The following is a 12,437-nucleotide window of genomic DNA, read 5'->3' as shown; positions in this document are numbered from 1 at the left end:
GCAAGACCAGCAACGTTTTAGAGCAAACACCAGAGACCTGCTTTTATGATTTGAAGAAACGTTATCCGTAAACCTGAAATCCGACATCACCCAGCAGACATTTCTGTATGTGAACCTAACTAGACCGAGGCCTTTCCTGTTTGTTTGTTTGTTTGTTTGTTTGTTTGTTTGTTTGTCTGTGTGATCGACAGCCACAGGCGTGATATCAGGGTCGGTGGTGTGGTGTCAAGCCGGTCGTGCGAGCCCATGTTCATGATAAGTTTGTGTTTTCTGGTGCGCAGTTGCACTTTCAAGTTTCAGCCCTTGATTTCCACACTGCGTGGTGTGATGTTACAAACCAGATACAAACTTTTTCTGTCAAAGGTTGGAATTTAAAAAGTTCTCCCTCTGAAGTGTCTTCTCCTGAGGTCCACACCGAGCTAAAGCTCCAGTCGAGGAAGAGAACACAGGACAACAAACAGAATTCATTTCTGTTCATTTTTTTTTAATCATATACAGGTGCATCTTAAGAAACTGGAAGATCATCAAAAAGTTGATTTATTTCAGTAATTCAATTAAAAAAGTGAAACTTGTTTATGGATATAGAACACACAGACTGATATATTTCAAGGGTTCATTTCTTTTAATTTTGATGATTATGGCTTACAGCTAATAAAAACCCAAAATATAGAAAATCTCAAAAAATTAGAATATTACTTGACCAATAAAAAAAATAATAAACACAAAAATGTTGGACTACTGGAAAATATAACCATGTACAGCACTCAGTACTTGGTCTGGTCGCATGAATTACTGCAGCAGCTGAAGTGTTATGGAAGCCCAGGTTGCTCTGATGGCGGCCTTCAGCTCTTCTGCGTTGTCGGGTCTGCTGTCTCACATCTTCCTCTTCCTTCCCCTTCGGAGGACAGCGCTATCCACTCCTTCCGCTTGCGTGAGCTCACAGACGCCCCTGATTGGCTGTAGAGATGTAATTAATGTGGGAGTGCTAAGTACCTCTCATCCCTCCCCTCTGAGAGAGCTCGGCCAATCAGCTCTCTCTGGACCTCCGGCTGGGAGAGGTAACAGCATCACCCGGGAATCGAACTCGCGATCTCCGGATGTTGGGACGAGCGGCATATATTTATGATATATAGTGGTCCTGTTGCCTTGCATTTCCAGGGTCTAGGGTTTGATTTCTGCCTCAGGGTGTGTTCTGGTGGGTTTCCTCCAGGTGCTCTGGTTTCCTCCTGCAGTCCAAAAACATGCAGGCTAATTGACAAAAACCTTACCTAATTTCAATTTTATCTAATTTCATTTAGCAATTGTTTATGGGATTACTTATATTTGGCTTTTAAAATTTTTTATGTTTTTTTTTATTATATCTTTTATATTTTTATTGTATTTATTGATTATTTATTTCATTTAAATACCTGCATAACAGCATTTTATTTAATAAATTAAACTTGCTTCATTTCTGTTTTTGATTTTGTTTATTTATTTACTTTCTCACTTTATTAAGGAATTTAATTGCGCGCACACAAGCACGTTTTTAAAAATGTCCGGCGCCATCTGTTGAATTTTGAGATGAATTTTAAGATGATTTTTTTTTCAAGGTTTATTTATTATTATTATTTTTTTTATAAGGGATATAAGGGGTTTACTATTTCAATTTCAAAGTAGCATATCTACTCTGGGCTGATTGCGATGAAACAAGGTCTATATATTACCTCAATAAGGCCAAATAAACGCCAAATAAACAGTGAAAACTCAAAACAAACAGACAGACAAAAATTCCCAAAACCATCTAGATGTCTTCTCTAATTCATCTTACATCCCCACAAATAATTTTTTGCCAAACTTTACACTTTTATTATATGTATAGACCTAATTGAATAAAAGTACTTATATTTTCAATGTTTTTACTTACTTTTAACTTTAACATAACTTATTTGCTTTGTTTATTTAGTCATCCACGCATTCATTCGCTTGCCTATTTTTACTCCTCATCAATTATCCTTATTTGTTTTCTCTCTTTATTTTTTCCCTCATCCTAACTCATCAGATTGACAGCTGTTTCTGGTTTTCATGTCAGTCTTGACTGCGAATAATCTGTATTTTGGACGTGATTGGTCCGATGCTGTGTTAAGCGACATCACTCAGTGGGGAATTTCCGAAGGATTAAAAATCCCCATTGTTCTCCGTGTAGGAGAGACAGTGCAGTGCTGATAAGCGAGCATGACGGATCTGTTATTTGTGTGTGTTTTGGTCGGTTTGCCTCTCAGCGGTGACCAGCAGCATGGCCGTGATGTCCACCAGCATGATGTCCTGTTTGCTCCTCCATAAACACCGCAGGGTGAGGAGACGCCGCTGAACACATTTACACCACACGGACTCTGCTTTATAAATCTCAGCCTTTTTTACATAACGCTCCACGTCTCACTGTGCTGCTTCTTACACCATGCATTTATTGATCTGTTTAAAGCCCAGAAAGCGCACACACACACACACACTTCTCCTCAATGTGTTTTCTTTTTCTGTTTTTGTGTGTGTGTTAGGGTGTGCGTGTGTCCGTGTTGTGTAGAGATTTGTGTTGGCTGCTGGAGGAGGTGTTGTTCAGGCGCTATGATGTTGGGTTCGGAGGCTCTGTGCTCAGTGTGGTGTTCCACGCGCTCTCCGTGCTTCGTCCCCACCTACTGATGGCTGCAGCGCCCCCTTCGGGAGAGCCGCTGGTGACTGCTCGGCCCGACCCACACAGCCTGCTCACGCTCGGCCGGCACAGCCAGCTTCTCACACACGTGTTCATCAAAGAAGCTGTGGGAGGTCAGTTTAATAATCATATTCATCATATGAATCAGCCTGTGTGTTTAAAAAAAAAAAAAATTCCAAACAACATATGTGTCACACCTACTTCATTATGCCTGGGACACAGAAGCCACGCCTCCTTCCCTGAGACTGATACCGAGGGCACGCCTCCTTCACTGAGACTGATACTGAGGGCACGCCTCCTTCACTGAGACTGACAGAGGCCACGCCTCCTTCATGGGGACTGAAACCTAGGCCACACCTCCTTTAGTGAGGCCACACGTTCCTTAATGGGGAGTAAAAAAGAGGCCACACCCTCTTCACAGGACTGACAGAGGCCACACCTCCTTCATGGAGATTGAGGCCACACCTCCATTACCAAAACTGACACATAGGCCACACCTTTTTTTACTGAGCGTGACAGAGGCCACACCTCCTTTATGGGGACTGACACAAAGGCCACACCTTCTTTACTTAAACTAACACATAGGCCACACCTCTTTTACTGAGACTGACAGAGGCCACACCTCCTTCATGGAGATTGAGGCCACACCCCCATTCCCCAAAACTGACACATAGGCCACACCTTTTTTTACTGAGCGTGACAGAGGCCACACCTCCTTTATGGGTACTGATACAGAGGCCATGCCTCCTTAATGGGGACTTAAACAGGCCACACCTCCTTTTACTGAGACTGAGAGACCACACCTCCTTCATGAGGACTGAAACAGGCCACACCTTCTTTACTGCGACTGACACAGAGACCACGCCTCCTTCACTGAGACTGATGGACCGATGGTGTTTTTAAGTAGTAATAAACAGAGCTGTGTTGTATTTTAAAGGCTTTATGCAGCTTGTAGCTCAGATTAAATACCAGTTACTTGTGTGTGTGTGTGTGTGTGTGTGTGTGTGTGTGTAGCCTGCGCTGTCTTTGCCCTGCTGTGTGAGGTGGCCGGATGTGGAGGAGAAGAAATGGAGTTTGATGTCGCACTCGGTCAAGAGGAGCTGACTGAAAAATGCCTACAGCTCACACACCTACTGCCAGCCGGGTATATACCAGTGAGTCACACCGTCAGCTCCAGAAGTATCGGCGCCCATCATGAAAATTCACACTTAACACTTCATGTGCCGACCCCAAACACGTGTGGAAACACTATGAAAGGTTTTGTTTCATAGGTCCTGTTACTCGTGTTCTCCTCCCACACCAAGAAATCAGCCCCGAAGCATCACTGTACAGATTTCACACTGGCTCGGGGGCTTTTACTTAAAACACAGACCTCTTTATATAGTTTTTTTTTTTTACGCTGAGACGTTTATACAGCTCACATCGAGCTTAATGCTGTTTTGTACTTTTGTACGCTGCAAGTCAGCACTATGAAACGATGTATTTATTATTTCTATAGAGTATAATATAAAAATTTCGTCCAGGGTGTACCCCGCCTCGTGTCCTGAGTCTTTCGGGATAGGGTCCAGGACCCCAGAGTCACGCACGTGATCCAGTTGTAAAATGTATAAGATAGATGGATGGCCACTAGACAGTCAAATGCTTTATGGATACTCAACAGGCTCACAAAACAATACTTGTGGGGGAGAAAAAAAACGTACGGTTGGCAGAAACCTGTTAGTTTTTAAGTGCCACCATATTTCACAAGTGTAACCTTCCTGGAGTGTTGAGCAGTATAAGATATGAAGTGCTGAAAGATCTCGGCCACTTAAGAAAGCCGGAAACACGACCGCCAATAAATAAATAAAGCTTAATCAGGACTCCAAGAAAGAAATACCTAAAGCGGGTTTAACAGACAAATGATGAAGCAGATGGATGGAGCAGAAGGATTGAGGGGGGGTGGTAGAGGAGGAGGAGAGCTACTCAGACCTTTTCAGGTTGAACGTACTGTAAGCTACTCCTGAGTCTACTGGTAAGACAGTGTCTTTAAGCAGTGGTACAGGAAGGCCGTGCTCTTTATGCAGGACCATCGACACATAAATCAATACTTGGGCTATACTAGCCTGCACGGGCATGAAAGATGAAAGATGACAGAATGATGACCTGGCTGCCTTCCTCATCTGACTCGAACGCTATTGAGAACGCCAGGGCCATTCTCGAGCCGAGATTTACAGTCAGGGAAGACAATTCAGCTCTCCGCTGAGCGTTCAGGCGGCCGCGGTGGCTCTGCATCTGCAGCTAAAAATTGATCGTGAGAAGATGAAGAACCTGACGCACCTGATGGATGGGGAGGCTCATAGCAGGTTATTGAAAAGAAGGGTGGCGGTATTCATCATGGAACAGCTCGAAAGGGGTGAAACTGTTTTTTTTTTTTTTTCTCCCCCGATATTAATTATTTGTTAAATAATAGTTTTTCGTTTAGTAAAAAATTGCCTGATATTGTAATTTCCCCCGAGGACGACAAATCTCATCTTTTCTTTGTTAAATGTTCCATTTCAAAGATCAAATAAGACAAATGTATTTGGTCAGCAATAAAATAAAGCTGAGAAATATACCGTAATCACGCACGCAGTCCATATCTCTCCATCCTATTATAAAGTGTTTTTTTTTTCTTAGAGAACTCTTGTTGTAGTTGTTGTGGCGAGAGCGACACACTGCTTATAGACACGGAAGAGCCGCAGTGAGCGATCAGAGCCGTACCTGTAAATCTCCTCTGAAGAGCTGTTCAGTGGAGAACTCTGTGTGTGTGTGTGTGTGTGTGTGTGTGTGTGTGTGTGTGTGTGTGTGTGATTACAGCCAACACGTCAACATCTGCAGGAAATGTCAACAAGAGCAAAGCACTCCACACACACCACTACACAACTAATTATCTCTACCGCTTCTCTCATCTCATCTCTCTCTGTACATCTACTGTATCCTTTCAATCTCTATCACTCATCTGTCTGACTGACTCGCTCGCCGTCTCTCTTCGTTTCCGTCACTATCTGTTATTGTCTTTCTGTCTCTTCATCTGTCCCACTCGGTTTCTGTCTCTCCGTCACTGTCATTATCATTCTGCCTGTCTTTCTACTCTCCTTCTTACTGTTTGTCTCTTATATCTTTCTATCGCTGTTTGGCGTCGTCTCTCTTTTCCGCTCAGGCAAGACCATATATGTCCAGTATACTCCACTGTTATTAAATATAGAGATTAAGCTTAAAGTAAATATCCATTTATCCATAATATACAGCTCTGGAGAAAAAAAAAAAATAGGAGAGCACTGCAGTTTACTCCAGGAATGTCATCAAGAGGAAGATTAGATCAAATAAGACAAATGTATTTGGTCAGCAATAAAATAAAGCTGAGAAAAATACCATAATCACGCACACAGTCCGTATCTCTCTATCCGTTTTAAAGTTATCCATTACAAACCATCAGGCAAAGCTGAGCTGTGTGCTTTTTTGCAGAAAGTGTGGTATAAAGTCACCCAACAGGCATGTCAAAACACATGATAATGATAATTGCAAATATTATTCCACCAAATAGTGGTGTAGTGGTTAGCGCTGTCGCCTTGCACCTCCAGGGTCCGGGTTCGAATCGGAGACATGCAGATTAGGCTAATTGGAGTTTCCAAATTGCCCATAGTGTGTTAGTGAGTGTATGTTTGTGTGTGTGTGTCCTGCGATAAATTGGCACCCTGTCCAGAGTGTACCCCACCTCCTGCCCCAAGTCTCCTGGGATAGTGTCCAGGACCCCCACGACCCTGAATACAGGATAAAGCCTGTGTAAGTCCGTGAGTGAGTAAGTGATTAACACAATTTGTTTACAAATTATTTGCCTTTTGTTTTATTTAAGTTATTAAAGCTCTGAAAATACAGCATGATCTTGGGTTATTACTGTATGATGTGTTGTAATGATGTCATTTCCTTTAAATAGAACCCCAAATAACAATACAGTGGTTATATCTAGAATTTTGGAGAAATATTGTCAGCAGTTCACAAAAAAATTAAACAAAACTGTTCACCTCACCATCTCATGCAACTGTAAAAAATAAAAATAATTAAAATAAAAATAAAAAGATTTTTGCAGTGGTCTCTTATTTTTTTTCCAGAGCTCTGTATACAGTATATACGTGTATATATATATGAACCTTAAAAAAATAAAATTCAATTAAACAAAATAATAATAATAATAATATCTATCTCTGTCACACTCTTATATATATATATAAATTATATGTACTGTATATGCATGTCTGTTTGTCTTTTAATCTTTTTAACTCTTTCATTTCTCTCTCTCTCTCTCTTCCTCTCTCTCTCTCTCTCTCTCTCTCAGCCATGCAAAGCAGCGTACAGTTTCGCTATGGATGCAGTGGACAGTGTGGTGCGTTGTGGGATTCTCATCATTGAGGAGGTAAAAAGCACACACACACACACCCCTCAGAGGTTCTTTTAATTACCTCTGACTGAAATAATCCTTTTTTCTTTTTAACCATTTGTTCATCGTGTCCACTCTCAGTCCAAGTGTGTAAAAGTGGGTGTGTCCAAGCCTCAGGACGAAGGCCGGGGCTTTGTGCTGGGACATCTGCATTAGTAGAGTTTATATTGATGATCTTGGAGACGTGTGTGTGTGTGTGTGTGTGTGTGTTGGAAAGAAAAAGTGATTGGTGTGAACAGATGGCACGAGTCTGTGGGAGAGAAAATGCTGCTGAGGACGGGACAGAGCTGGAGGGACGCGGTGAAAGACAAAGAACAGAAAATGGAGAAAGAGTGCTTGCGCTGCAGATTAGTCCACACTGCAGCAGTGTGTGTGTGTGTGTGTGTGGAACAAGAATAAAACACATCCATTTACCGACTTATGCAGACTTAGGCAGATTTTCATGCAGTTGGGTTTTTACTGATGGAATAAAACTCCTAAAGTGTTTAGATATCTAACACATAGAAGAAGGAGAAGGTGTGTGTTAACCTCAGTGTACTTTATTTTTTAATAGAGTTGTGTGTATGTATGTGTGTGTGTGTGTGTGTGTGTGTGTGTGTGTGTGCAGGTACAACGGGATACGCCAGCGTGTGATTTCTGGAAAAGGCAGGGTGTTTTCTCGTGGACTACATCAGATGACCCTGAACACAGCAGTGATTCAGACTGTGAGGAACAGGACACACACTCTTATAAGGTACACACACAGACACACACACACACACACAGAGGCATGCAGTATTTGCAGTTTTCGTGGTCTGGTATCAGTGTGTTGCTTCAGTAGCCTGATTTAAAATCCCCTCCATACTGAGCTCCAAGCGAGCAAGAACAAATTCTGAGGACAAATTGTTTAATTCAGTATAAAAACATTCCCTTGTGCTTGTCTTGCTTTGTGTTATAATGAAAAGGACCCCACATGAGTCGCAGCAGCGCCACATCCCAGCTCCGTGGTCATTCCTGATAGCATGTCCGGTGTACTTTCCAGATCTTTCTGTAACATAACAAACTTCATTTGGTATAGATGATGATGTTGTACTGAAAGATACACAGCCTTTCTACAGCATCAAGCAAAGACAACAACTTAGAAGAGCCAGTTGAAAAAGTCTTAAATATAAAGGGTGCTCCGATCAATCAGCCACCCATAATCACTTTCATTTTTTACTGATCGGTTGTCTCTCAAAAGGCTGATCACATAAACCGATACTATTGTGATGACGCAAAGTACACGAGTTCACAGTCACATCAGCATGTCATCACCAGTCTGGGAAATTAGCAAAATGCAATTTATTTAGTTTTTCTTTAAGAAAGAGGTGCATGTGGAGGAACGTCTGCACAAAGCTTTAACACAATAAACCATATTCGCCGGTTATGAAAAACGCATCGTAAATTATAAACGTAAGGAGTGTGAAAGGTTATTCGCAAAGGCATCAGCTAAAGATTCTATGTCGACTCTCACTCAACCACTCATAGCATATCCGCTCGAATATTTCGGCAGAGAATAAAAGACTAAAGCCGTTATCACAAAGTAACAATGCAGAGAGAAATACAGAGTCGCTACCAGCTCTGGTCGAAGTTTACCTCAACGCTCCGTGCATACGGGCCGACAGTGGGAGACTATTCAGCACACACTCTAGATAATGAGAGGAAATTCTGATTTATCATAAAGAAATGCCCAACCTCGCTACTTACTAATGATTAGCCATGATCGGCTCACCGAATACACACTGACTGACACGTATTTAAAAACATTTGGTGTGGAGTTTTGTTTTGTTATTCACTGACAGTTCTGTTCCATGTGCTGCACATTATAACGAGTGACTATAGCAGGTCTGTCATTTTTAGATTAGCATTTCGGTGTGTGTGTGTAAGAGCTGTTTGATGCGGGTTAAAGAACAAAATATTGTTGTTCTTTAGTCGAGCATTGGCTATTCTATTGATTTCTGTTCTATTGAAGTTTCTTTTTCATCTATCTGAAATAATAAGAGAATGGAATTTGTTGGCTTTTAGAAAAAAAAGAGGTTTAAAATATAATAATAAAGTATAAAATAATAATACTTTCTCAGATCCTACATGTACATGTAGTCCCCAACTTACAAACGTTCAGATTAGGAATTTTCCACAGATACGAACAGACCACAGTTCTACAAACATTAATAGATGTGAACAAATCCCAGAAGTAGCTCACGTGTATTTTACAAAAATACACTGCAGTGTGCCAGATACCAATATTTACATTTATATACAATGTTTTCAGTGTGTAAGTTAATGTATAAAAATGTCTAAAGTCCTGTATATCGTATGTGTGTGTGGTGGGCGAAAGAAATTAGTCAGTCTCACCGTTTTTAATAAATCAGTCCGGGAGCATGATGCTAGAAAATGTCTGTCCTGTGAAGCTGTCCTGATGGTGAATAATCCTCATTTCGGGAAAATCCTCAACAAAACAGAGTTCACAGTTCAATACAGTGGAAAACAGCTCCGAGACAAAATGGCGTCCTCGCGATTTAAAGGCGCAGAGACAACACTGACTGGTTTTTGGCCACATGATGGCAGTGTGGGGAAAGCGGACAGAGATTTAGTGAAGTGGATTGGGATGCTTTACATTGTATATTCTTATCAAAGGCGTATAAGACTCACTTTGTCAGACTTGAGAACAAATCGGACTTACGAACATGCTCCAGGAACATGTCATAAGTCGGAGACTATCTGTACTAGACTAGTTATAAACAAATAAACAAACAAATGAATAACACCACACAGTAAATAGAACACTGAATTCCTCTTTTTGTGTGTGTGTGTGTGTGTGTGTGTATGTGTGTGTGTGTGTAGTTGAGTCAACCGTCTCACTGTCCCAGGCTGCTGTTGTTTTTATGTAGTTTACTGAGCGTACAGCTGAGGGCGCTCTCCTGGGCTATAGAGAGCCTGGACCTGCTGCCGTTTCCCCTTACAGGTAACTGCACACACACTCACACACACACTTACAGTACCCTGAAGCTTCTTGAGGATGAGTGGAGCGACTCGTTGTGCCGTGATTAATTTGCTCAGACAAGATGAATCTAAGTCATACGGGATCTTCCCGGGAAAATCAGCAGCTTTCTGCTCTCCTGGACTGCACCACTTCACTGCACAGCTGTAATTAGCAGTGAAGGTGAAAGAGAGAGAGAGAGAGAGACTGTCAACGATAACGGCTTTGTGTTGTTTGTGTGTGTGTTGTGTAGATGCGGCGTGTGTGACTCATCTCCACGCTCACCTGAGAAACAAAGCTCAGCTGGACAAAGTGCACCACGGTCAGACCCACACACACCCACACACATTCAACTCACCTCTTCGTTTAATTCACTTAGCATGAGAGCACCGAGCCGCGGCTGTTTATCTCTCGGCCGCTGACTCACAGGACGGGCGCGTGAACGCACACCGGCACCGAGACGTGGCCCGGGCTTCTAGACTAGTGTCACTGCTTTAATCCGCTCAGCAACACTGATCAGCTACACTAAAGCTACACACACACACACACACACACACACACATGTAGTGACTTACAAACTGAAAGAAGCAGTGAGAGGAAAACAGGACTAAAGGACATACCTGTGATAATATTACTGAATGAAAGTTGAGATGAACTTTTCACCATACAGTAAGTAATGAGCCTCATAAGCTGAATGTTTTTTTATTTTTTTAGAGAGCTCCTCGATAAAGCTGGCGAGAATGGCCTTGCGAACCCTGACTGATTTTGGCGTAAGTTATATATACAGTATGACCAAGAGAAATGTTTTGGACTTTCTATCTTTGATGATCTATAAATAATTAACATACTGTTTTAAACTAGAAAAATATAATTATTTCAGCACTACGTTATAGTTTTGTTACCGATCACAGTTTTATTTTTATTTTTTTGGTATTAACCTTGCCATACTGTTTTGCAAAATTTGTTTTAAAAGCCACCCAGTGTGGTGGACACTCACTCATTCGCTCATCATCTATACCGCATTATCTGGGGTCCCAGGACACTTGGGGCGGGGTACACCCTGGATGGTGGATGCCAGTCTACCGCAGAGCACTCACACACTTATATCACACACTAAGGGCAATTTGAGAGCGTCAGTCGGCCTGATCTGCATGTCTTTGGACTTTGGGAAGAAAACAGGGTACCGGGAGGAAACCCACCATTCAGCCACACACACATCTGAGGCGGCAATCGAACCCAAACCCTGGAGGTGCAGAGCAACAGTGCCCGATGTGCCAGATGGCATGTAGACAGACTTTTTCATAGTGAACTTGTTTTGTTTAAATATTACCCGCAAAAAAACGTCCAGTTTATCCTTACCAGCGCATCAGCAATCTACTCATTCGTCTTCATTACATCCTTTAGCTGCTGAGCTTCGGAGCATTATCCAGCTGAAAAATCCACTTCATTGCTGATTTCTCCGAGTTTGTCAGTTTGTTTGGAATTCTTCCCCTGGCTTCGTCCACACAAACACTGCTCTAGCAGATCCGTCCGAGATCAATCCGGATTCGTCTGAAGATAAGGCTGTTGTCCAGGAACTCTTGACCTTCTGTCCTTGTTCTTTTGTGAATTTCTTGAGGCTGGTGAAAGATTTCCGCTGCATTTTTCTCCGTCTCTATATCCGTGCTCATCGATCCTGGTTTAAAGACCTGGTCCCTTTCATCAATCCTTGCTGCTGATTATCGTCTCCTTTTCATGACTGTTAACTTGCCCAAAATCTCCCCAAAAAACAGATGACGCTACTGTAGGCCTTTTTCTCCTTCAATTCTCATACAAATGCTCTGGGCTTCATCAGTGCTGATGTAGTTCATCTCGTCTGGACTATAGATTAACCAAGACAATCAGGGCGAAATTATATATTGTCTAATCTTAAACATTATCTTTTTTTTTTTTTTTGGCCATAATCCTTTTGTTTGGTGTGAAATCAAGTGTAAAATTCTATGTTGAGGTCACTGTGTGATCAACCATAATATTATAGCAACTGACATGTGAAGTAAATAACATTGATTATTTTATTACAAATGAACATTTTGTCCCTGAAGTTGATGTGATGGAAGCAGGAAAAACGCTCAAGCGTAAACGATTGAGCGACTGTGACAAGGACCAAATTTGGACAGCTATAGAGGACCGGGTCAAACCGAGTTCAAAACAGGTTTTGTGGCACGTTCCTGGTTTGCAGTGGTCAGGACATACTGTACCAAAAGTGATCCAAAGAAGGAAAACCGCTAAACTATCGACAGGGTTATGGATGGTCATGGTTA

The 12,437-nt window shown here is 41.9% G+C and overlaps 1 protein-coding gene across 6 annotated transcripts in view; it reads left to right on the top strand.

Annotated features, from left to right (window-relative positions):
* Positions 1-12,437, top strand: part of gpat2 (glycerol-3-phosphate acyltransferase 2, mitochondrial) — a 217,079-nt gene that overhangs the window by 202,466 nt on the left and 2,176 nt on the right. For all 6 annotated transcript variants that reach the window (XM_053503537.1, XM_053503533.1, XM_053503534.1 and 3 more), the window contains 8 exons: positions 2,262-2,332; positions 2,535-2,799; positions 3,701-3,840; positions 7,038-7,115; positions 7,747-7,872; positions 10,002-10,122; positions 10,391-10,459; positions 10,852-10,907. In XM_053503537.1, the coding sequence (XP_053359512.1) occupies positions 2,262-2,332; positions 2,535-2,799; positions 3,701-3,840; positions 7,038-7,115; positions 7,747-7,872; positions 10,002-10,122; positions 10,391-10,459; positions 10,852-10,907 (926 nt within the window). The remainder of the gene's footprint in view (positions 1-2,261; positions 2,333-2,534; positions 2,800-3,700; positions 3,841-7,037; positions 7,116-7,746; positions 7,873-10,001; positions 10,123-10,390; positions 10,460-10,851; positions 10,908-12,437) is intronic.

This window comes from Clarias gariepinus, chromosome 9 (assembly GCF_024256425.1).
Source record: "Clarias gariepinus isolate MV-2021 ecotype Netherlands chromosome 9, CGAR_prim_01v2, whole genome shotgun sequence".
NCBI lineage: Eukaryota > Metazoa > Chordata > Actinopteri > Siluriformes > Clariidae > Clarias > Clarias gariepinus.
Note: the sequence above shows the minus strand (reverse complement) of the source record. Positions and strands in the feature narration are given on the sequence as shown.